Source organism: Poecilia reticulata, linkage group LG17 (assembly GCF_000633615.1).
Source record: "Poecilia reticulata strain Guanapo linkage group LG17, Guppy_female_1.0+MT, whole genome shotgun sequence".
NCBI classification, from domain to species: domain Eukaryota; kingdom Metazoa; phylum Chordata; class Actinopteri; order Cyprinodontiformes; family Poeciliidae; genus Poecilia; species Poecilia reticulata.
In genome coordinates, this window is record NC_024347.1 from 14,935,655 (window position 1) to 14,961,500 (window position 25,846).

At 41.3% G+C, this 25,846-nt stretch overlaps 1 protein-coding gene across 7 annotated transcripts; it reads right to left on the reverse strand.

The window, feature by feature from the left end:
- Positions 1-441: 441 nt before the first annotated feature.
- LOC103479433 (transcriptional repressor p66 alpha-like) lies at positions 442-25,846 on the reverse strand. 7 transcript variants are annotated; one of them, XM_008433841.2, is made up of 11 exons: positions 25,668-25,846; positions 14,148-14,662; positions 10,522-10,654; positions 9,771-9,899; positions 9,137-9,214; positions 8,918-9,037; positions 8,433-8,630; positions 4,862-5,123; positions 4,322-4,746; positions 3,940-4,198; positions 442-1,655 (listed from the first exon to the last, which is right to left on the reverse strand). In XM_008433841.2, the coding sequence occupies exons 2-11, from the start codon at positions 14,657-14,659 to the stop codon at positions 1,516-1,518; spliced, it is 2,256 nt and encodes a 751-aa protein (XP_008432063.1). In that variant the 5' UTR covers positions 14,660-14,662; positions 25,668-25,846; the 3' UTR covers positions 442-1,515. The 7 variants fall into 7 exon arrangements, with proteins under 7 accessions (XP_008432063.1, XP_008432065.1, XP_008432064.1 ...); XM_008433843.2 differs by lacking the exon at positions 25,668-25,846 and adding an exon at positions 25,359-25,490; XM_008433842.2 differs by lacking the exon at positions 25,668-25,846 and adding an exon at positions 25,297-25,490.

The window sequence follows — 25,846 nt, forward strand, 5'->3', positions numbered from 1 at the left end:
AAAGCAATCCAAGTAAAAGCAAAAAAATAAATATTGGGCAAACTAGAAAACAGCATAAACCTAGACTTGATTGTAAGCAGACCCTCAACTACCTGCAACATGTCCATTAAATCCAATAAGATGGAACAAGTCAGACAAACCAGGCATGTCTGAAGACTTCATACATCCAGTTAGACATTAACAGATTTAGCAATAGCTGCAAAGGTGAGACGACAGCTAGATGTTCTTTCATCAACAATCCATGTTTGTACTGGAAAATAATTCACTTCCTTGTTTGCTCAACTCTGGCACTTTGGTGCACAAATGGCTGCTTAGAAATTAATTTTTAAAAACATTTTTAAAAAGCCTTTGAATAACAGAACCAGTGCACTAATAAAATGTTCAGACATTAGTTTGTTGCAACCCCCCCACCCCCCACACACGCACACACAAAAGACAGGAGCCATTTAAAATGTATATTTTTATTTCTTTAGGAGCTAAGAAAAGGTAAACCAAATAAACTTTAACATAATTCCGAACAATGCAGTAAAGATTTTGGAAAGCAGAGAAATTTACTCATGATGGTGAGGAATTCTGGATGTTCTTGTGCAGTCCCAAGTCTTGGTAGCTGGGAGRTGTAAGAAAAAACATCTACCCAGCTTCATGGATTCTGAATTATTGGAGGCAGGAGCTCTGGCTCCAGTGCAGAAAATTCAGCTCCGTCAAGAGTTTGCAGTGACGACATATTCAAAATCGTACAATGTTGACAATAATATAAAATAAGTAGATGGTAATTACAGATGAGTTAAGCAATGACACCGCGCTTCTTCTGCTAAGGTGCAAAACGGGCGTAAGGATAGGCATGCTGTCAAACAGGAAAAAAACAACAACAAAAAAACAAAAGAAAGCTAGAATAAACTCAGTAGAAACCACTTCCATACTGAGCGATTTTTAACATCAGTCAAAAGCAAAATAACTTACTGTAAATACAACGTAAATTCAAACCTTTAACTACACAGAGAGGATGTAATGAAAATTTTACAACTTGGTGATTTTACCTAAAATAAATGCATTTTGTTTAATGTGAACTCCTGGGTTACAACTAGAACCATTCAAGTGTCAAAAATTAGGGTTCATCTGACTGCCACAATGGCTGATGACCCTAAATCTCAATACTTTTCTCTTTAACAGCAGATCTTAAGCTCTTCTCACACCATTTCTCTGCTCAGTCTGAAGGACAGAGCTCATGGAAAGCCCTTCAAGTATTGTTTCGTTTTATTTATTTTTTTTCTTTGACCCACTCAAATAAAAATGGTTTGTCCATAATTACCAAAACAACAGCGTGAACGTCAAAAATAAAAACGACAAGAATAATGAAAACTAAAACATAAAATCTTACAAAGAGATTTCAGGAACGTTTCTTCACTTTGAGAGATTGTAATTGCTTAACAGTCCTGTGGGGGCGCTGCGGACCAGGTTATCGGGAGCAGAGGAGCTTGGACACAATTTCTGAACAGCAGGGCGCCGTTTATGCAGTTATTTCCACGTGTTTGCAGTCTGCGAGATGGAAGAGCGAGAGGGGATCATGTCCAGCAGGTACTCCCTCTGACGGGCGTCCACGGTGGCCGAGGTCTTGTGACCGGTCAGGCTCGGGTTCACGTAGGCCATGGTCACTCCTGCGAACAAGCAGCGGTCAGTCTGCGGAGCTGGTTGAGGAGAAATCGGTGGAGTAGTACGACTACTTGAATACAAAGCCACCCAARGTCCCCACAATGCGCAGGCAAACACAGGTGCAGTCAGAAGTTTACATACACTCGTTTTTTGTTGTTTTTTTTCAGGTAATTAATTTGAAAAAGATCTGGGTCCAAGAGTTTTTCTTTAAGACGTACAGGATCAAATCTAATAAATATTTACACATGTGTAAATGATATGATGTTACCAAATGCTCATTTGCAAATGGCACCTCGTTCAGATGCTTTCTAGCTTGTGGCATGATATTTATGCCTGGATGCTTGACCACTCTTCCTGCCAGAAACAGAGTTTACTTATGTTGGTGACTCTTTGGGAACTGACCTGATGTTTATTTAAATGTCCCAACGTTTTAAGTAGAGTTGAAGTAAATTCATCCAACATCTTTTCCACATTGCAGACTAATCGTTTGTCTTCATTTGATCATAAAAGCCCTCCAAAGAAGGAAYATTTCTGTCCTGATTGAGGATGTCAGTGGTGGAAGCAATGCCCTCTTAGTCCGTGTTGATCTCACTTCCCTTTGGAAATCGATGCTACGTTGACAAAAGTTTCTAGTTCGTGGCAGACTTGGGCATTAGTGGTTCCTGGGTTGCTCCTGAATAATCCAAGAAAAACCCTTTCATCTGAGGGTCACAGTTTGGATTAAACAATTGAGTCTTGCAGACAACTGGGTGACTCAACAGGACAATGATCCAAWCAGAACTGGCTTTGGAGTACGTTTAGCAGGCTAGCAGTTAGCCTTCAGAAAGTCCAGAAATATGAAACAAAAATGTTTTGTAGTCAAAGGCCAGCATCGTCAAAGCAAACAAACTAGTTTAACATATTACCAAATTGGGCCTCTTTTAGCTTTGACTGTAGCATGCATTCAMTGTGGTATTGTATTGATGATGTCTGAAATGTCAGAAGATTCACTTCAGCACATCCAGAGGCTACTCAATGGGGTTAAGGTCTGAATTGACGGTCGTTGACGTATGTGTGAAAATCACGTTTCATGTTCCCTGAATCACTCGTTCCCAATTTGAGCCTGATGAGTTCTGGCATTGTCCTCTTGGAATTTGAACACGCCATCAGGGAAGGAATAATTAACTGATGGAAAACCCAAATCATTCAGTATTCGGGTAGTCAGCTGACGTCCTTATGTTGCTGGAGCTGGACCAGCAACCCCAGATCACAGCACTGCCCCCACAAGCTGCTACGGTGCACCCTACGCATGACAGGAGCATCATTCTTGCCCTGATGCGCCTTTCCCTCTGGGTAAATCTGGACTCGGACCACATGACCTCCCTCCATCGCTCATGTTTATGATCCCCTGCAAACTGAAGCTTTTTTCTCCAGTTAGCCTAACTTACTAGTAGTTTTCTTATGGATGCGAAGCTGTTTGGTCCCAATTTCTTGAGTTTCCTTCCCACTGTGTGTGGAAATGCTTTTACGCTATTAAAAATATCAGTGAGTTCTAGTGCTCCTTTTTCTTCAATTTGATGTCAAACATTTAAATAATTACTGATTACTCAGGACTCCTTTCTGACCACATTTCCTTCTCAAAGACGATGGTTTCCCTCTTCCAGTTTCTGTCAACGTGTTTGATGGTTCACAACCCAATTTTTGTAGCTTCTTCCATCTCGTCAGAAGTTTTCTCTGCTTCATGCTGATGATTTGGCCCCTCTAAAACACACCTTAACACCTTTTCCAGGACCACAGGATGATACATGAAATAAGAAGCTACTCGCTGCATCACTTGGGGTTAAATAACTTGTCACCTTGTATAAATTAGAATGAGTTTTCTTTCTCTAACTTTTGGTGTAACCGTATTCCTCACTGAAAATAGAAAAGGTGAAATAAATAATTTAACCATGTTGTAAACTTCCGACTGCCGCCGTGTTGGGAAAAAAACTGAAAGATTTCCTACTCTAACACACCTTACAGCAGACACCCAGGAAAAACATGAGCTCACCAAAACCAGGGGACTAAAGTAGGAAAAACAGGATCAATTCCAGGAAGGGAACTCCAGAGTGGGTTTGCCTTGTCCGAAAACATTTCCTCCCGTGTTATTTTGTCTTTCTGATCTCAGCTAATGTTTTTCCACTTAATGTGTTTCTGGGCACTATTAGAATTTGGACGAAACGTGTTCAAGGATTGCTTTTGGACCAGACAGGAGTTGAAAGAGAGGAGATGTCGGGCACCAGAGCTGGGCTGGCTTTAATGCGGGTCTACCTGCGTTACTGCTGCTCTGCTTCTTCCATGCAGCTGATGAGGCACTACCTCCGCTGACATTCCTGCCGCCGCTGATCCCACTGCTGCTCACCTTTGAACTCTGGAGAGAGCGGTGGGAAACGTGGGCGTGCTTACCTGGCCGGCTGACCAAAGCCGCRGCCGCCACCGCACTCTGCAGCTGCGAGGAGGAGGAGAACGAGTGGGGGACGCCCCTCATCCCCACAGAGGAGACGCCGTGGGACAGGTGGCCCTGTGAGCTCTGAGGCGGACAGAAACGGACAGCTTGACTCGCACATACATTTAACAATGTTAAACTAAATGCTAAACAAGCGCTTCTTTTTAGATGCAAATAAAAACATTGTCTCCCCCTCTTCCCCCACACCTGCTTAATGGAGTGATGATGGAGGATGTTGGCTCCCCTGTTGGCCTGGTGGTGGTGCTGGAGGGAGGAAACTCTGGCCTGAGCCTGCTTCAGCTGCTGAGACACCAGCTGCTCTGCCTTCAGTGACGAGGCGGCAGATGAGGTGGATGACGAGGTACTGTGGGAGACCGGGGAGGACACCTGCTGGATAATGCGCTGCTCTATCTCTTGCTCCTGTTGCAGCGCTTTGACGAACGCGGCTTTCAGACGATTGGTGTGCTCAGCTTTCAACGCCTTTTTCTGATTGGACGACATGCAGTCTTCGCAGAGCACGACCCCGCCTTTAGCCTTGTCCTGCCTCCAGCGGCAGGTAAAGTCAGTATTGCACTGGGTGCAGATGAAAGGGTCTCGGATGACTTGCTTAGAGAGTGGCACACCAGTTTTTCCTGGGTAGGGAAGGAGGGGGAAATTCTTTAGGACTGATGGGAAAAACAAAATCATGGACTAGAATGGTTTGCAATAATAAAAAAAAAAAACTATCCCTCTATCTAGCTAACAGACCTCTGTGGATGGTATCAAGCAGGTTCTGCACCACTTCCTCCAGTCCCACCAGATAGATGAACTCATTGTTGGCTGCAGAGGGCAGGAAGTTAAACTCTGGTGCAGGTGGCTTGGGTGGGGGGATCTCCAGCAGGGTCTTCTCCAGTTGTTTCCGCAGGGCTAGCTTAGCCGCAGCCTGGCGGCTAGCTGGAGAGTCGTTGACACCGACCACAGAAACGCCACCGCTTCCCAAGGAGGAGGCCTTCAGACCGGATGCAGACGCCTTGGTAAACAAGCAGGGGCAGGAAGGAGCTAATCATCAGGAACGGCTTTGATTACTGTGAGCAGTGACAGTTATGAAATGGTTCTTTGTTTCACAACGCTAAAATAACAACACCCCGCAGATCAGCGGAGGCCTGTTTAAAACCTAAACCGATCAACATTTTTACCACCATCATTGACATGACACGTATTTAAAATTCTTATCTGAAAAAGGATCATTTCTAGACATCAAAAGTCCCTTTAGTGTAAACTTTCAATGCATTTTTAGTGAAAAGATTTGATTATCATATTGTCAAAATTTTTTTATGCATAATAGTGCCACTCGATCAATTTCTAGATTAGACGGCTGAAAACTGTTTTAGTTTGGGATTGAGCCGCAAAACATACTGGATCACAATTTTAATTGCAGTATTAATGATTGCAACATCACAAGTTGCATTCGATCTCTGTATGCAACGACCTTATTTGGCTGGTTGGAGGGTCTAACTCCCCTCTGTGCTCACGTCAAGTGTGTATTTTAGCAGCCAAGATGCTAAAGCTCGTGTAAAATGACTGAGCTATTACAATACTGGTAAACACCTAAACAAGTAAACTGTGGATTGGCTTATATTGAAATGACGCAAGATTCCCAGTAGAGATTAATAATACTAGAAAATCATGCAACTGCAATATTACTGAATATGTTGATGAAGATGCTGACTGCGGTTGACCCACATTCTCAGTCCTTTCTGGGTGCTTTTACATCTTGGTCACCAAAATCATTAGCAGGTAGTGAAAAACCTGCTAAAAATATTAGTATGAGCAACACAGAACTGTAAAAACTACTGACCTACCAAGAATCATTTCCAGCATTATTTTGTACTACAGAATGTACAATCACAGCTGGGATTTTCATAAATTGTGCAGCTCAAATCCCAGTTTTAAAATAGCTGAACATTTAATCTATTTGTTAAAAGACAGAAGATTTGAGTGTTTTGGTGTAAAGTAAGTAAGTAAGTAAGTAAGTAAGTAAGTAAGTGTAAAGTGTAAAACAAATCAGCTCAGTTATTGAACCTGAAATTATTACACACTACTTACAAATTTCTTAAAACAAAACCAATGTTATTTAAGACATTGTTTACATAATAGATTCCAAACAAAAATACCAAAGGTACCTTGTATGTGTTTCTTTACAACCTTGYGGAAATTATAAATCCCAAGTTTCAATGGAAATTATTCCCTTAAAAAAAAAAAATTCAGGTCATATTTGACTAGTGTTAGTATCATTTTTCAAGCTACCCAGGTGCCTAATTAAGGCACGGGAAATTCCTATTTTGTGCGTCCACACACCGAATAAAGGTTTCACACTCTCAATCATATTTTAAATAATCTGTGTGCACTGTTGGATGACTGAGTCCAGTTTAGCTGGTTTTAGGTGTTTAAGGTTTTGAACATGAGTTGCTGTCCAAACGGCTCCCTTACTCAAGCGATACGTTTAAAATTTCTGACCCGATGCTAACTTCCGCGCCTTGGATATGGTTAGCAAGGTGAAAACGGAGTCGGAGCGTTAGCTTCCTCTGGTTCACGTCCTGCAGGTTTACCTTTACTTTCTGCCCGTCAGTTCTCCGGAAAAAGTCAGTAATTGGTAGCTGAGTCATGTTTACCAATAGCGAAGCGTTAAGCGTTCAAAGCGCGATTATAATCAGACGAACAAACGTCTGTTTAAAAGATTAGCTAGCTCTCGTCCTTGCCTCTAATGGCAAGGTAACCATGCCAACGCGTTAACTGATGTAACCCCCCCCACACGTTAAATCGATTTTATCAAGCAGGTGCAACTAGGTGTTACAGTGATGATTCTGACTAGCTAACGGCAGCGGGTGCTGGTCATCTCCTCCCCTCGCCTTTTCGTACCTTGGTCGATCTGGCCTCTTCGTACCCGTTTCGTCTTATGTACGCTTCAACAAACAATGATTTAAATTTAATTTTAATAATCTCCTCCGTGTACTATTAATGTATCGCGGTGATTTAGAGCTACTTTGGTATGTTTGGTGACTGGTATTTGGGCTAAATGGAGATAGGAATCACAATCCGTGCTCCTACTGTTGAATTAGATTATGTGTTAGACTTTGGAACAATTATGATTATTTGTCGCCATACTGCACAACAACTACTCCAAGAATTAAACTTGATACAATTTTTAAATATGGGCACAACATGGAAAAGGTTAGAACTTRTGGCATGTCTTGATGAGGATGGGGATACAAACTGAGGAAGGCAAACTGACCCACATATTTTAATCTAGAGAAAAGATAACCTTTATAGAGGACTAAAACTTCCATAATCMAAAATAGATAACATTTTGTTTTTTTCAGTGTCGTTAAATTGATTTATTTAATTTCATTAATTACTCGTATGTCCTAGTTTTTGTTTAATGTCTAAAACAGTTTTTATGACCATGCTCTTAAAGCATGAGAATTAAAGTGCATGTTGGAGTAGAGGAGAGGAAATGGAAATAAATATTGACCTACAAWKRWKGGGAAAAAAGTAGATAAATTCTAAAATTGACAGCATAGGAATATCACGTTTGAAAAAATATATGTGAAATAAAAAAGAGGAAAACAAATGCATGACCGAAAAACAAGATTTTTTTTTTTTTAATTACAAGTTCCATACTGACACTAAGGTTCAGTAACTTTGTAAAAAAAAAAAACTTTTAGGAGTCGTTTTACTACTTTTTACTTTTGTCATATTGTTATAAAGTATTTCTACTATTACTTGAGCAAAATTTCCCGGTATCTTATCCAATCCAAGTAACTTAACAGAAAAAAGAACAAGCTTGTTTTAACCATCCATCAATAGTTATCCCACCACAAGTATACATTTTAGTATATTATTGAAAAATGACTGGGAAAAGCATTTCTTCTGCCTGAATGTGTAAGGTTTTATTTTTTATCTATACGTTTTTCATTTTTGTTTATGAATTTGCATAAACAAAAATGCAAATTTTTATATGAAATCAGATCCGATCATCAGTTACTCTATAGCCTTTTTACTTTTACATGAGTATTTATTTTTTATATTTMCATTTTGACTGTACCTTTACTTGAACAAGGGAGAAAAAACAGGTTCTCAACCAACGGCCTACTTAAAGACCGTAGGCCGTTGGTTGTGCTTTATTGGCTGTCAGTCAATCTAAGGATGTAAAACAAGTACAGTGTGACTCAAAACCTGCTTTATTTTCCATTTCTAAAACCTSTGCTTCAGTTTAAAGAAATTYATCTCKAYCTTTTATTTCCTATATTACAAATCGRAGACCCTGACAGATACGAACCAGCGCGTTTGCACTGTTGCCGACCCGGATCAGGCCCGACTGGACCATGCCTCTCTGTCCCTGGGCCGTGGTGGCCGAGTTCCTGGTGCCCAGCAGCAGAGGAGGGGGGCCTGATCCCGAACCTCCGGTTGCCGCCAGCTGCTGCTGCTGCTGCTGCTGGCGGAGAGCGTGGATCTGCTGTGGAGACACGGAGATGGGCTAACCAGGACAATGACAGGGGGGACACGGAGTCACGTCATGGATGAGGGAAGCGGAGGACAARGGAGGGGACATAAAAAGCACCAAAGCAAAGAGAACATACACAAAGAGACAGAGGTGCAAAGAGAGATAAGTTCTAATTATCATAATTACTTTCCAATTGGTCACTTGTGACCCAATTGCAAGCAGTAAGACTGAATATTTAGACTGTATATGTCCAACAAACCTAACAAGGACAGACAGATTAATAYGGTACCACTGAGGTTATCGTTACTCTCGTGTCTTACCTGCGCCCCTCTAACCAGAGGCGGCATTATGATCTGGGAGCCATGTTTGGACGACACTTGCTGTCCTCCTCTGACCAGAGGGGGAGGGATGACGGTCCCTAAACTTCTTCCTGTCAAAATCTGGTCAGAGATAAATAACACTGATGTTAGATGAACAATGACTGTCCTTCAAACGCCAATTACCAGCCAAAAAGCATGTTAGGAAAATAGAACATTAACCTGCTGAGAGCCTTTATTGCTTGTGATAGTTCCTCGAATTAGAGGAGGAGGAGCAGAGGAACCGGATAAACCTGAGGGCTGAAGAATTACAGAGAACAACATTACTCCACAAAAAAAAAAACGAAAGCAGACACAGAGTGCTCATCATGTATGTGGCGCTTTTTCAGAAATCCAACACGCCGTTTTTGTAACTGCTGATCAACTCAAAACGGTTTCCTCGATCAGATTTGTATTGCTTTTTGAGGAAGGAGTCATAAACATGGGCGGTGCCACACCTATGTTTAATTATTTCATAAATCAAATAAATACATGACCATGAAATATTTAGATGCTTCTCTGGTGACTCATTATGTTTGGCTCCACACTGACCTGCAGTGGATGACTAATCTTGACTCTCCCCTCCAACTCCTCTGATCTTACAGTGGCACGTTTAACCCGACCTCGGCCTCGTTCAGGTTCACTAGAAACGGACAATCTCACAGGAAGCCTTGGCTACCGTCTTTGTCATCCCCAATACAAGTGGAGACACTATGAACCCGTGCTTCAGACGTCATCGGAAGAGCAGCTAAACATCTATTCAGGTATAAGTGCGAGATGAGAGGCACGGTGGCTGTTGGCGAAACGTATCGTTTACCTTTTGCAGAGTGTCCCTCTGAATTTGGCTCTGTCGAAGTTTCTTCAGCAGCACCAACTTGGCCTCCTCTAGTCTCAGCTCCTCTTTCAGCTGCTTGATGATCCGTTCTCTTTCCGCCGGGCTGCTCTTCTGCACACAACAGTAAAATCAGAAAGTCACTCATTTTGAATGCAAGATAAAACAAAAAACGGTGTGTAAATATGTTCTACTATGATCAATTGTTCACTGAAGGAATGTTGCATTATTATTATTTGTAACAATAAAATGTTTAGTTCCTTATTTAAGAAAAGGCAGTGAATTATCTGTTTGTTTACACCTTTTAATGTATTTTTACTATTGTATGAAAAAAAAAAAGACTGAAGTGGTTGATAAAAAACTTGCCATGTTTTACAATCCAATTAGTCTCCACAATAATGGCCACAATTATTGAAATAATTTTAGGAATTATTTTAATTCCTAAAATAAGCTAAAATYGTAGCAAAATGCAGTTTAAAAGCGCGAATACACATTTTTCTCATTTTGTTGTTACGGTTCCACAAACTTTAGTGTATTGTATTTGACTTTATGTGATTGGCCAACACAAAGTCATGCAGAAAAATAATATTTTCTTTTTTTTTTTTTACTAAAAAATAATCTTGGATTCAGCTCCCTTTACTCTGCCACCCCCTCAATAAAATCCACAAGTTTCAATAATACCTTTGCTAATTATAGTAAGTGTACTACTTGTAAACATTGTGTGTTTTTGTCCAACCATGAGCAGGTCCGTGTCCAGCTCCTTGAAGTGGCTCAGGCCGTTCATCGGCGGACTCGGGGAGTCGTTGTCGGACAAGATGATGACGTCGTCGTCGTCTTCTGGGGACGGGGGACGCTTCTCCCTTTTTATACTGCGAGTCAAAGGAAGGACAGCAACGTTCAGCATTGTGTTTCAGCAGCGTTTGAGTACAAACTCSAAGGAAGAAGTGAAAGAGACTCGTTAAAATGTTTTTCCAAGAACGCCATGAAAAACTACRAAGAGAAGCTTTTAATCCTGCATGTATACGCCGAGAGATCCCACTTTCATTTTTATTATTTAAAAAAAAAAAAAAGTCTACGGGATTAATATAATTCAAATGGCGTCCCACTATTTTCCTTCAAGGAGGTCTGCTGTACTGCAGCAATTATACTTTATGATCACAGGTTTATCTGCTCCACTGTAATCTAACAAGTCTGATCATGTCTATGCTATTCCAACTAGAGGCAAATACACCTAAATGCCAAGGAGGGGCAACGGAGTCCCTTAAAGCTCCAGAAAACGTYTTAAAGTCACAATGAAACGGCTGTTTTAGAGAGAACCCATTTCCTTCTGAAATGGGACAAGAGCAGGGTTTAAAAAAAAAACAGGCGTCTAAGGCATTTGGGAGTGACCCATACAGGGGCTAAATACGTCACACAAAGAATGCAAAGAAAACGAAAGGAAATGGAGATCCAGAAGAGAGTATGAATCTACCCATGGCGATCAGCCTTCGCTCTGCTAAACCACACTGTTGCACATATTTTATTCAAACCCTCCGCTCATCCTCTAATGCAAAGTAACGGGTTCCGCTGCAGGGTTTTAATCACTTTTATCTGCTCAAAAACCAAACCGGTGTAGAAATGTTTCCAGAAAATAAGCAATGATTGCAGACATTAAACATTCCTACAAGGCATAAACATTTTCTTGACTGCCTCCACTGGCTGTCCTCCTTGTGTGTGTGTGTGTGTGTGTATATGTGTGTGTGCGCGCGCAATAATCTCTCCTCAGGGGCTTAGCGCCATCATCATCACTTCCTGTGGATTAATCACGACTCTTCCAAAGAAGTCACATGACCTCAAAGTCAGCGTCACGTGACACATTAACTCCCCCCTGTTCCTTCCACGGTGGAAACCATGGCAACAGCCGGCTGGAACCAGTTTGTGACACACGGCTTCATTTTGTGTGAGGGGAGTTTTTAGGGTTCAGGTGAAGAGTGGAGGGAAAATGGAGGTAGACTAAAAGATGCACCCCCACGCTTAGCCTCCCATCAAAACAGAGTCAGAAGCAACATAAGGGCTACTGAGGTGTCCCAATACAGCTTTATATGTTCACATAATTAACGCTTCAAAAAGTGAGGTTTAAAGAAATATAAAGTAGGCACCAAAGTAGCTGGCAGTCTTCCAGGGAACAAAATAACTTTTGAAGCTGAAACGACTGATCATTCATGTGATCGGACACACGAGTTAAACCTCGGCGGCATCAGGATCTACGGCTGGAAAAAACCAGCGTTGAACGCATCGAAGCTTTGCCTCGGTAAATGTGTAATGAAATTCACACCACATGTTGGGAACAAGCCATGTGACTTGCGCAAAAGAAATCGACACGAATTAGTCCATAACCTATGAGTAAAGAAGCAACGCATAGGGCAGAAGTATTAAAAGCTGCAACAACAAAAAGAAAGACACAGAAAGCCAAGAGAATAGTTTGAATCTGTCAGTACTTAGAAAGGAATCCTGCTTCTCATCCATACTGGTTAATATTCATTGGTTTTGTGCAAACTAATTGTCTATAAAAAGGTTTCTCATTACTAAGGTATCCCACATGCACCAAGTAATGATGGGTAAAGCAAACTGTTCTTATAAAACCTTCCTAACCCTGAAGTTGCAAAACGTAGTGATGCAACCGTTTTAAAAGGCATATTTCTGAACTTTTGGAAATTCCAGTGAGCACCATTAAGGCAAAAATTCAGAAGTGGAAAGAACGCTATTTCATCTTAAACGTGCCACAATCACATGCTTCTCCCAAGATTGCCAAACAATTATCGCAAGAGGCTCCAAGAGCCAATGACCTTCTGGGGTGACCTTCARAAAGACCTGGAATTAGCAGTTTTTCCCTGATAACATCAAGGTGCAATGCCCACTATGAACGCTCACTGCACAAATTTCACTCCTGAAGAAAAGGCTAATTTAAAAGTCTGCAATAGAACAATTGGACAAAGGCATGAAATACTGAGAAATTATCATCCAATCACACGACACTTCCTTTGTAATTTGGCAAAATTAAAATTCTCACTTTGCTCCTATTAAACCAACATAGAGAAAGGATTGACACATTTTAGTTCAAACCTCTTTTACCTGTGAGTTGGTTCAATCCAACTCACCCTGTGCTCTACAGTCTAAAGATGAAGTAAAAAGCCTGTTCATCTTGATGCGATCTGTCCAGTGATGCAGCCCTGAGCAGGAATGGTAAAGGAATCTGGATCTCAGTTAGCTTTATGAGGGTTATAACAGTGCTGACAACCTGGCACAGCTTGCACTGTTCAGGTGGAGGCTGCTCAGACCTACCAGTCTTCAGCATCGCCATGTGAACACACACACAGCCGACTTGCATTCTCCGAGTCCAAGCACCCCGGCATTTGTAGAAACAGAATCCGATTGACTATTTTCTGACCAAACCTAACTGTGATCTCTTTAAATAGTTTAAAGCATGCCAGAGATCAAACTCAGCATCTCCCACACATTAGYAGAGTTCAGTTACGCTGAAGCATCTTTTGTGTCAAASTGGATATCCAAAGAGCACATATCCACACATCAAAAAAAAGAATAACTTCTTTTTTGTGATTTTCTTTTCAACCCACAAACCACCAGATCAACAGTAAAGTTAGAAGGCCACTGGGGGACCATCATGGTGTTCTCATCATGCTATTCATGTAGCTGAAGGAGGGATATTTTTTTATAGGAATCTGGCGAAAAAACATGGATTTTTCAAAAAAATTTCCTAAACATACAACCAAAGGAACTCATTTGGTTTTCGAAAAAAAWTTAATTATATGAAGATGAAAAAAATGCCCCAGTCACTCACCTAACGTGAGTCCAATTGAAAATCTATGGAAAGAGCTAAAGATCAGAGTATATGGATGTTTGTTTGGAAGGATGGGTCGAAAACACACAATTCATGTGACTAGTTCCTCCATTTAGGAGACATCTTGAAGTTGGCACTACCAGAACAATAATTAGGAAAAAAATCATTTAAGAAGGAAAACAATCTGTTTATGTGTTAAAAGGCTTATTCTCTCTACCACTGCCCTTTATTATACATAACTTTTGAATTGATCCGTTTTCATTATTTTTCTGTGAGGTTTACTTGTTTTGCTACAGACATCTGGTGTGAATAGCAGCCATAGAAATAGATTCACCAAGAAAAAATAGAAAACTACCATATTTGGAAGTGCATGGACTGCATAGGTATTAAACGAAACACTGCAAAACTATCAAAGTTTTCCTTCAGGTTTGAAATGCCTTCTACTGTTTGGTTAGAACAAAATAACCTAAAATGGTCGATAAATAAAAACTTTGAGAGCGTCATTGCTTTGTTTTGTGTCTCACCCTGTGGCGGTGCTCATGTCCACAGGCTGCTCTGTCTGCACTTCCACTTTAATGGTTGCCTTCACCTCGCCTGCAGCAAGTATCCCACCTGCGGCCTTCGGCTCGGTCTGCCGGAGCCGGCTTTTTTGGTCCGCAGTCGGCTCCGTCCTCGCTCTGTCATTGCAGTGAATTCGATTGTCTGAGCCGGACTCAGCCGTCTGGTGTCTCTGTGTCCGATCCCGATCGTCCTTCACCGACTGGGAAGTCGGGGGTAACACTAACGGCAACGGCAAGCGGCTCTGCTCCGGCTCCGTTTCGGGATCTGATCCGAGTCTAGTCCGGCTCGCAGCGTCCTSTCCCAGTAAAAGGTCAGGCTTGGGTTTAGTTTGTGCCTCGGACGCAGGCTCAGAAGGGTCCAGTTTGGGTTTTTTGCTTTCATTGTCAACATTGGAGAGGTCCACAGACTGTGGGGCAGCCTCCCTCTCCAGCGCCCTCTTCTGGCTGCGAGTCTGGCGGACAGCCTCCTCAGACATCCCCTGCGGAAAAGAAAAAACATTAACTTAGCTGCTCCACTTTCACACAAACCAAGGTTATATAATAACTTGGAGTTATATAATAATTAAAACTTAGAATATTCATTTGAGCTCAACTTAAAAGTAATGGCAAACATTTAAATCACATCAGGTCTATAGAAAAGGTTGATTTTACGCAATTAATCTGTGAAAAATCCAGTTTAATCACTTAACATCAGTTTGACAGTTCCAATAAGAGAGTGTGTAATAACTCAGAGTAAAGATGGAATATTAATGTGTGGATATTTTTACACTTCAATTCAATACTTTCTGAATTTTTTTTCTTTTCACGTCCGTCTATTTCTCTTAAACCACGTCAGCTTTACATATAGCTATTTTAAAGGTATTTTCTAGCCCGGAAGACAAAAGTTGGAGCCTTCAACTTTTGTTTGTTATGGACATGCTGGATTGGAAATATTGGCAAGCTTTTGGAAAGAGCTGACATTTGGGTCTACAAAAATACACATGGCGCCAACAGAGCTGATCACTAAGATGATAATATAACTTAACATAATCTCATTTTGACACACATTCATGGTGTGGATAATATTTTTAAGGTAATTATTATAATGGGATGATGGCAAGAAAAGAATATATTGAATGCGAGTCAAGTGTGAATTTTTAGAACCCTCATGATTTAACCTTAAGACCTACATAAAATGTGAAACATAAAGCAACCAAATAAAACAATATAAATAATAACTATATACTAATCTAGATATAGAAGGAGGCCTAAGAAAATTAAGTCAAGAGCAGAATTTCTTAAGGGTGAGCCAAAAGTACGACAGCCAGTCAACAAAAATCACTTTAAGATATTAAAATTCAAGTAATTAATGAACAAAAACAAATTTAGGATGGAACTAAATGCAATTTATGGTCAAAAATCTAAAATGTGAGCAACTTTGATTAATGTCTTCTGGCCATTAGAAGAACATTAAAAAAAATCTGCAAATCAGACCTAAAAGAAAACCCATTATCAGCACAATCCATGTTTTTGTACTAAATACATTAATATAATCATTTCAGATCACAATAGCGAAATCTAATCTGTCACCTCCTCCTCTTTAACTGTCATTGTGAAACCACAGACCTCCATTACTGAGGGATTACCTCCCACAATATGATTCCCTCTTTCTCCCGACTCTGTTTTGAATGCACACCTACCATTAAGCAACTGCTGGAGACAAATCTGACCTTGAATCTGCAGCAGGGCACAGAGCCACGCTGACATGGCCCCAAGACAAAGCAAGTTGGATTAGCAGCCCGGTCACATGACCGAGATGTTGACTCCAGAGTAATTCCGAAACATCTAATTATCCAAATTTCAGTCTGAACCAAAAACCAAAGTAAGAAAATCTGATGCAAACATGGTACTATTTAGCAAGTGTTCAACGCTACGTGCAAAATAAAAAAAAGAAGAAGAAGAAGAAGAAGAAGAAAGAAACAAGACATCTGAGGATAATTAAAGTGCTGCAAGTTTTTTTTTTTTCCCTTCTCCTAAAATGACTTGGAACAAACACGCTGGGAGTGAGACATCAGACAGCTAACATGACAACATTACCATCACATCGACTAAACTAAATGATGGACTATTTAAGCACAATTTCAGTAAAAAATAAAAAATACTCCTAATTTAAGCATTTTTTTGTAGCTTGTGCATCTCAGACCTTTTTCTCTGGGACAAATGATCACCAGATCCATTACACAGAGCTGTCCCCCGTACTGCAGATTCTACCCCATCAGATGCTAAAACGCCACCCGGAGTTGAACCAAAGACAAAAGACAGCTCTCTCTCTGTCACACAGACGAGCATTACAGAGTGCCCTCGCAGAAGTGCTCCAGTACATGGCACGCAGTGTCACACATTAACCCCGACACAGACTGCTCTGAATCCCTCCTGTCATGTCGGAAATAAGAGAGAAGCAGGCAGACGGCGGACCACATCAGTCAATACATGATGTCTGCTACTCTGGTCGTAACGATGCCCTCCATCACCATGTTCCCAGCTCAAATCTGGAATCCCCCCCCCAGTAGGCTCAAGACCACTTACACTTTTTTTTTTCCATGCAAAAACCATACTAAATTTTAGTCCCACTTATGTTGTATCACAAAACAGAGCATAGTTGTGAAAATGAAAATTTTGAAACAAGAAAGAAAAAAAAAAAAATCTGAAAAGTGTGGAGTCCATCTTTTTCCATTTCCCCCAACCAAGTCAGTACTCAAACACTTTTTGCAGAAGTTAAACATTTAAAACTTTTTGTCTTTTGACCAAAGCACATTTTTGTCCCCTACATGGCTTTAAAATAGTAATAATAAACTTTATCTAAAAAAGGGACACTGTACAGCTTCAACATAAATGTCACCATGTGAAGCGATGCAAGAGATTATAGGATAAGCTAATTCACATCTGCAGTCTCTTTACACAGGACTTCTAACGTCCATCTTTCCAAAATGCCTTTATTGGTGCCACTCTCCCAATAAAGGCAGATTTATGGAGTGCCCTGCTCCCACGCACTTGGGCATACTTCACTCCGCGTAGRTTTGCGCCTGCTCAAGGCGGACTCAAAGCAAATATCCGCCGAACCTATCAGTGCTTTGTGGGAAACAACTGTTTTGTATGTCACACTGAGCAGATCAGGTTAAAAGTCGTTGTAACCAGTCACAAGGACCTGTATCGGACAGACTGGCGGCCCAGTGTAGCTGATCCGATGGTGAAGAAACAGGCTTGGCACTCAACTAGCCCAAACTTGCTAGTATTGGCTTCGGATTGTGGGAAATGAAGGAATTTGTCATGAGAACTGTGGGTAATTGGTAGAACTGACTATGAAATCTCAATCGTCCACAGACAGTGCGCGCCTTGTCGATGTCGTCGCTATCGCGTACCGTGTGCAACAAGCGCTTTACATTTTTCAACTTTGTGTTGCGTCGCTAACCCGTGTGCGTACGTCTACATCAACATTTCACATGTACAAATTCCACCGGTCGCTTAGCTGAAGGAAGGCAACAGACAATGAATGGAGAAGGAGCGACTTTGCTCCTTGTACTCCGAGGAAACAAGGGGAGGAATAACTCAATCCACTCTTTGTCATCCAGTGTCTTTGGTAGAAAGAGAGAGACGAAAACAAGCAAGCATGCAACTGGAAATTATCGCCCTCATTTTAATGTATCACGCGATTAATAGATTTATTGCTCATCATGACACGCCTAAGCAGCATAATTCAGAAGAAGCATGTCTTAAAAGATAGTTTTCCATTGGTAAACTGGCAAGTCATTATAACAACCATTTCACTTGGATATTAAGGTTTGGATCACTTTGATACACACGCAAGTGGCCAGATGAAGGAAAAAAAAAACCTTATAAAGTATCACGTCAATGGTGCATCCGGATGAATGTAGTCAGAAACAGGGTTTGAACCTCTGACTCATTCCTTTCTTCTTCCCTCGTATTTTCCTTGTATAGTTTGTTGACACTTCATGAATGCATTCCAACAAGTTGTTTAAAAGTGCCAACACATATTTTCCTACAATGTACCTACAAATTTTAGCCAAACCTTGCAGCATAACCAGAAAATCAAAACATAAACTGAATCCACTGATACTGGGTGAACGGACAATAAATCTGTCATCAGTGGTAATACAGGTATTCAAGAAAAATGTAAACAAATTGAGCAAGAGTTTTTTATAGTCAGCCTACACTTGAGCACTTGTAATAATAATCAGAGTTTGAATTGAATTTAAATATCATGAAACTTTAAAATGTACCCTCCTGGACCTGATGCCACTGCCACCCGATCAAACAAATACACGAGTTTGACTTTCTGAAAAACAACATTTTATCATGATATTCCGATTTTTAAAAATCAACCTGAACCAAATAATAAATACTCAGGTCTAATGCAGAACCACTATGCGATTTTGCATTTGCAGATACCTTGGATCGACTTTAGCCATTAACAGATGTGTAAAAGGTAAACACGTGTTGTCCAGCATCACATGATGCAATAAGAAAGGGTCCGCTCAAAGGTCACTAGATGTCGAACAGGAACAGCAGGTGAGACTCAAACACATTGCAGCAGTCACTGATGATGATCCCAAGATGCAAAAAGCTGCACAGCTATGATTCAAATCATATAAAAAGGATCCAGCCCTTCATATCTGTCGAGGCATGCCTGGAGTCATTCTACAAGAAACTATTGTTTCTTTTGAGAGTGGGGTAACAAATGAGTACAACCAACCCCGGCAACCTGGCTGCCCAGACCTTCTGACCCCTCCCCTTTCTCCGCTCCAAGTTGTTACAGTGGTGAGCATCCAGTCCAGTTGGCGTATTCAAAGCATACCTATACAATACATACACACTGTGCCACAGCCCAGTGTGCAAGGCAACCATCCGATAACCTAGAGCTGATGAAGTTTTTTTTAAATACTCTGACATCACTGAGACACACATGACATGACCCTTCCCAGGATTCAGTGGGACACACAAAGCACTTTTCCTGGGAACCGGTTTAAACCGGTTGTCTAGTGTGTGTATGTGTGTGTGTGTGTATATATGAGTGTGTATGACGGAGAGAGGCTGAGGCTTTTGTTAACCCTTCAGGTGCTGGAGTGAGAGTGGAGCTTCTACACAGAGTCTTTATAAAGTGTGTGTGTGCGCGTGTGCTGATTTGCTGCTTTGATTCTGATAGATTCAGAGGTTTGGGGTAGATGGGGGGGTCTGTGGCAGGGGGATGACGTTGCCAGAAGAAGTTTGGACACAGGACATGCCAGTACAACCGCCTCAACCTTACACGGACACCAGACCTATCTTTGTAATGGGGGACGTGAATGGCTGACAGGTCTCACATTTCATCTCCGTGGCAGTTTACATATAATTCCTTGAACCTCACGCGCACACACACGCAGACCCCAACCAAGAAACTGACCTCACAGGCGCCCTAAAAAGAAAAAAAAAAGTCCCTAGAAGCCACTCCCAACAAAACATAACTTCACCATGTAGCCAGAGTTCAGATCMAACAGCCTTTGTCAACAAATGTACCAAGAACCCCAACAAAATAGTCCATTTCACGATTATGCAGTCTTTGAAATCAGGAAGTGCAATTCTTAAAGTGTCGCAGCACAGTTATCTGTCCAGTCTATCATACATTACCCTGATAATTATTCAAACAAGATGAAAATACTCAAACAGCTTTCAGGAACAATGAAATGCTAACGAGGACGCATATTATTCAGATTATTAACATGCATTTGAGGCAAATTTCTCGATAGGGGATAAAGAAACACCTTGTGAACTCTGTTTCTCTTCCAAGCAGAACATACAGCTTTTACATTGCATAGATAAGATGCATGCAACACCTGGATTAAAAATTGCTTTAAGGTTTTACCATGTGTACAAAAATAACGTTTCTCTGTAAAAAGATATTTTAGCGCAGAATACTCAGATGTGTGCTGCTAACCTGTTTAGAATGAGAAAAACACAAAATATTGTGATTCGAAATATTGAATCACAAATAAAATGGAAATAATCAATATCCGCAATAACGCAATCGGAAAGGGCTAAAAATGCACCAAAGACTTATCATGGACTGTAATTGTACAATTTTCAGTTTGGTCCGTCTAGGATCGAAACTTCAAAAGCTGATCCTGATAGAAATACTTTTTATTCAAGTTTGGCAAAACTTGAATTGGTGAGGTGTTTAAAGGTCAAAGGATGTTTATAATATGTAGCCAGCTATTTGAAAGGTAACCATTTTACACAACATATAGAGTTCATTCAGTATGATAAAGATAATCACGTGCTAACAGACATCCAATAAGAATGTTGCTGTCTATATATTTTCAGCTCCATAAAGTTAAAAGTCTCCAAACCTAAAAGAAATACTTTGACTAGGTAAATCCTCTTCACCACTTTGCTAAACTCCTTCTTGGGAGGATAAAGAGACACATGAATGGTAGCTTCAAACAAACATGTGGACAACATCTGCATAGCTGCTGTTGCAGTTACTGCAAATCGTAGTCATCACAGCCATCGTCAAGAATAGAAGCACACTGCCATTCTCCAGATCTTCCCCATGTCTGACTTGCCGACTTTTGTTTTTTTAACACCCCATTTTTTTTTTTAATAAAAGCAAACTGAAAAATCTGCGCTTTAAGTGTTGCGACCTGTTGAGTAAACTAACCCATCCAGCACAAAGCAGGGCTTGTTTAGATGAAAGTTGGGCTGCAGTTTCTCTTACTGCAACTGGACAGAGGTAATTTTAATGTGCAGCGACAATTAACATGCGAGTAATTAATATGGACGCTAAGTAGAGATAATGCTCTGAGCTGATCTGTTCCGGTTTTCAGGACAGAATTATGCAAAAAACATTTCAACAAATTGTGAGATTAATGACAGAAATATTTATAGCTTGGATCAGGCAGTGATATTACCGACTGTGTCACTCTGTGTGATGTAAACTGCAGCGTGGGCGGTGTGTAAATTATACAACGTGGTCAGGTAGCATCCGAAAATTACCAGGCATTCACCAAACAGGTCAAGTAACAGCCACTTAGCAACTCTGGTCAGTCTATGTAATTAACCAACAAGCATGGCCCAGTGCCAGGTATCAAAGTACACCAAACTTTCTTTTTATTTCTAAGGTTTGCTTCAGTCTTCCAATAGCACCACTGCTGATGTTTTGAAGTCCTAGTGTTTGGAGTACGGGCGCACCGACTGCTGTTTTGTGGTGGATCACCAATTTTTTAAAAGCCTGCCCATGCTGATTTTTTTATTTTATTTTTTTTTTAAATATAGCAACATTTCACTACGTTGGCAACAGCAGGTTGACTATTGTTAACAGTGCACATGCCGACGTGACCTGCTGGATAATCTGTCGGTCAGCCCTAGCTCAAAATAGGACACCAAGTGATTTTCAGACCTTTGAAGAGGCCATTAGGATCGGTGGATAAGATTGGCTTCCCATGTAAATGTCAGCCAACCTCCAATCTCCCAAAATTAAGAAAATTAGGATCGATTTATCGGTGCACTCCTAGTTTGGAGCATAGAGCAACACGGTGTTGCCCCTCCCCAACTTGTTGCTTCACACCGACAGTCTTGGGAATGTGTGTGGGTGCAAAAACTAAATATAGTTAATGCAAGCAAAAAGATAGCTTATTAAATATAAGGATATTCATTGTAGTTAAAGAGTAGCTCAGCCAAACTCATTAAACAAGTTTTAATTGAAGATTACCACTAAATTTGTGGCTTTTTATTCAATATTTTTGCTGTGAAGCAAAAATATTCGCATGTAACAAATATTAAAACTGTAATCAATAAGTCATGTTATTTTACCAGCAGCTGTATTGATTATCCCTTCCTAAATAAATAAAAACAGTTACACTAAAGTAATCAAGATATTTCTCCTAATATTCTCAATACTAGCCTTTTTGAGGGACTTTATAAAATACATTTTTCTGCAGTGTCATTGCCAACTAATGCTCATGATTAAAAATGATATTTTTAGTTCCTTTTAATGCAACGGCAGTGAAGGAAACTGCATGGTGGTTGTTTTGCTCTACAGTCACTTCATTGAAAAGGCTGAGTGCAGAGACACACAAAAGAGACAAAAAGATCGCAGTTCTGCTGCAGCCCTCGCTTCTATGTGTATTCATTGCTCAAGGTACAGTAGCATCATAAACACAGGGCTTACTCTGTGGAAAACATCAGCTCCGCCACGTCCCTCCTCATTACACCAGTGATGCGGAACATTATCATATTTAGATACGTTTTAGAAATCATACTGCAACCTACGCCGCGGGTCGAGGCGTAACGCGTTATTCGTCCCCACTTTTGAGTGATGGTGGATTTGACCTAACATCTCTCTAATATCTGCTGTGTAATGAAGTTGCAGTTTTCACCAGCAGATTTCAACATTCCAACATGCACAACCTTTCACCTGGCTGCTATTGTGGCACATTTCCTCCCATTTCTTGCTTGGAGGTGAGTGTTTATACTGTCTCTCTCAGATCCTCAGTCGAACCCACAGTATGTGCTCAGCATGTTATTTACAGTCAGACAGACCTCTAGCCTGTGAAACCCAAAGACTGGATCACACAAAGATTTCAAAAAGAGAGCAAGTATGCAGCCACACCACCTCGTCAAACTGCAGCGCCTGCAAAAAAAAAAAAAATTCCTTTCCGAGAACCTTTTTGACCCGGCTCTGTCTATACAATGAATTATATCAAACATACTTTCCATAGCTGACCGCAGAGCCAACCTGTGACCCCGAGCAGTGCTGTGCAGCAACTTAAAATATGGCCAGCAGATGACCCTTTATGAAAGCATGGATGATTACACAACAGCGCTGGACCTGAATCATGTGTGATCGCTGGAATGGTGCTTTCTGGGAAGGTCAGAACTTATGAGCAGTTTCTGACTCCCATTTTTAATGTTCATACGACGACAAAACCAGCACTCCTGGGTGGACAATACTTCCACGGCGCCAAATTTCCACTTAGTATTGTAGTCCAATACAACAGAACCAGGGTCAAAGCAAGGCCTTTTCCAACAGCTGGCATATTGTTAACATGTAAACAAAACTTTACACGGCCTTTGTTCAGATAAACAACTGATGGTTTATTCTGGATCCTGACGGGAAAAAAAGGCTGATTGTGTTTTGGAGCAATCTGGTTGTAGTACTAAGTATCCAATAATGACCGATAAAAAAGGCTAAACACTGTCTGACTGATTACTCAGCAGAACTGATAGCTAGGTTTTATAATCCTTCCCACAAGAGTTAGAAACAGGATGGAAAGTTTTGAGCTGTTGCTTTAAAAAATAAAAATAAAAAATTGAACCAAAACTATTGATTTGTAAAATTTCAAGCTACGTCATTCCTGATTTAAACTGAATAGTGGTACGCCTGCAATTCTACCAAATAATGGTTGTCCACAACACCATTGGTAACTTTGGAGGAGCTGCAGAGATGTACAGCTCAGGTGAAAGAATCGGCTAACATAAAAACTAATGGAAGAAAAGCCATAGTTAAAGAAAGCAATAAGATGCCCAATTTACAACGCACCATGTAGTACTTGGTCGCAGATGTAGCTGTCTGAGCTACGTGCAGAATGTTACATGTGGATAAAATCAACACTTCATATCACAAAAAATACACAACATCCACATAGAAACATGGCGGTGGTAACACCATGCTCTCAGTGGGATTTTTTTGCAGCAGGAATAGACATGGAAAGATGATGGGAGGATGGATGGCAATAAACACAAGGCAGGCCTACAACTACTTTTGAATCTGTGGCAAGACTTAGAAATGGCTATTTAGAGATGTTCTCTATTAAATCTGGTTGAGCTTGAAGTACTTTGCGAGGATGAATGGGGAAAATGGTTTCAGTTTGCAGATGTGCAAAGATGGTGGCAATACACCCAAAAGACCCACAGCTGTAACAAAAGAGAACGGTGAGTCCACAGTGTTAACTCACTACATCAACACACTTTCCAGATTCTCCCTAAACCACATTTAAGCACTCCTTTGTGTTTGTCTGTTACGTTAAATCCAAATAAAATACAATAAAATGGCCAAATACTACCACAAACAGCTGTAACATGATATAACTTTGTAAATTAAGGATAGCATTTATGTTTTTACCATGAATGCAAATAAAAAAAGTTGTTATAACTTAATATAAGAGCAGCAGACACCAGTCTTCATGGCGTGTTGCTGAATGCTGAACGTGGTTCCCGCCGGCTTCCGTCATATTCAATCATCCATTATTAAATGTTATAAATCCACCTTAGCGCGTCATCATGAGCTAGGGATGAACATCTTTACATAAACCGGTTCGATGGCAAAGAAAACCCTGAGATACAGCTTTGTCCTGAAGCGCTGGAAACTCGTGTGGAGAAATGTGTGTGTGTGTGTGTGTGTGTGTGGCTGTCTGGCTGAGAGGAAGAAGCGGAGTGGGAGTGTGTGCGTCGTGTGTCACCGAGCGAGTGTGAGTGTGTGTGTGTGTGTTCAGCTTTAAGAGGAGGAAGACTACAGTTGTCACAGAGAGAAGTAGGAAGATTAGCTATCAGATAGCAGAACCAACGGTGGTGCCACGGGGCTTAAAAGCGGGCAGCCGCGTCCACCATTACCGTTTCAGCAGCCTCCACACCGTCCAACACCACAGACAGCCCTTTAAAACCTAAACCCAGCCCACAGTACATGTGCAACTAGCCGGCTTTTTATTACTGACACCGCCTCGGAGGAGGTGTTATTAGTTAGCGAGCTAACGTTAGCTAGGTCGCACAAACAAAAACAYGAAGACCCTTTAGCTTCGGACAAAACACGGTCAATGCCCGAGCAGCATCAGCTGACAGACACTTCGACTCCAACTAGTAAAAGTCCTTCATCCCAGCTTCTGTTCGACACTGTGACCCGAACCACCAGAACCGAGCCCGAATCGCTGACCTGGCTGCACCCCGATGCGGGACAGCTCGAAAGGAGGCACAAACTTTCACCGTAAAGCCCTGAAAGTGGGATTGCTCGACTCTAGCTGGGACTGTTTACCTGTTTGCCTCCTCCCGAGGTAAAATCTTCCACTCGGAACTCATAAATTTCACCCACCGGGCCCACGGAGTGAGCTTGCCGCCGACGAGCCGCTGGCGGTGTAACGTTGTAATCCTCACCTCATCTAGCGACTTCTAACGCACGGAACCAACTCCGGCTGTCACATTTACACACCGGCGAGCCTGAGGAAGGGTAAAATAAAGCTAAATTTCGGCTGAGCGAGCCCCCCCCCCCGTCTCTCTCTCTATCTCTCTCCTCAGCGCTCAACCTTTGGCTCTGCGGAGAAGTGTTACTTTTCAACAGCCCATCAGCTTCTTTATCGTCACAGATAGGTGGAGGAAAACCTGGCTCCTCTCGTCGAGTCCGAATAAAAGGCTCCCCTCGATCCACTCACTAAAAAAACTTAAGCTCCGCATAAGTCAACTTACTTTGAAGCTTTGTCGCCCGTTCTTCGCCGATGGTCGAAGAGGGAATGTTTAATCTGCAGTTAACCTCGATAAATCGTTGCTTTTTTGAAATCCAGGGGATATCCTCTTTTTTTCGGCCCTCCCCGCTGCCGCGTCTGTTGCCAAATAATGCGCCTCAACACACATGGAGCCGCTGCGTC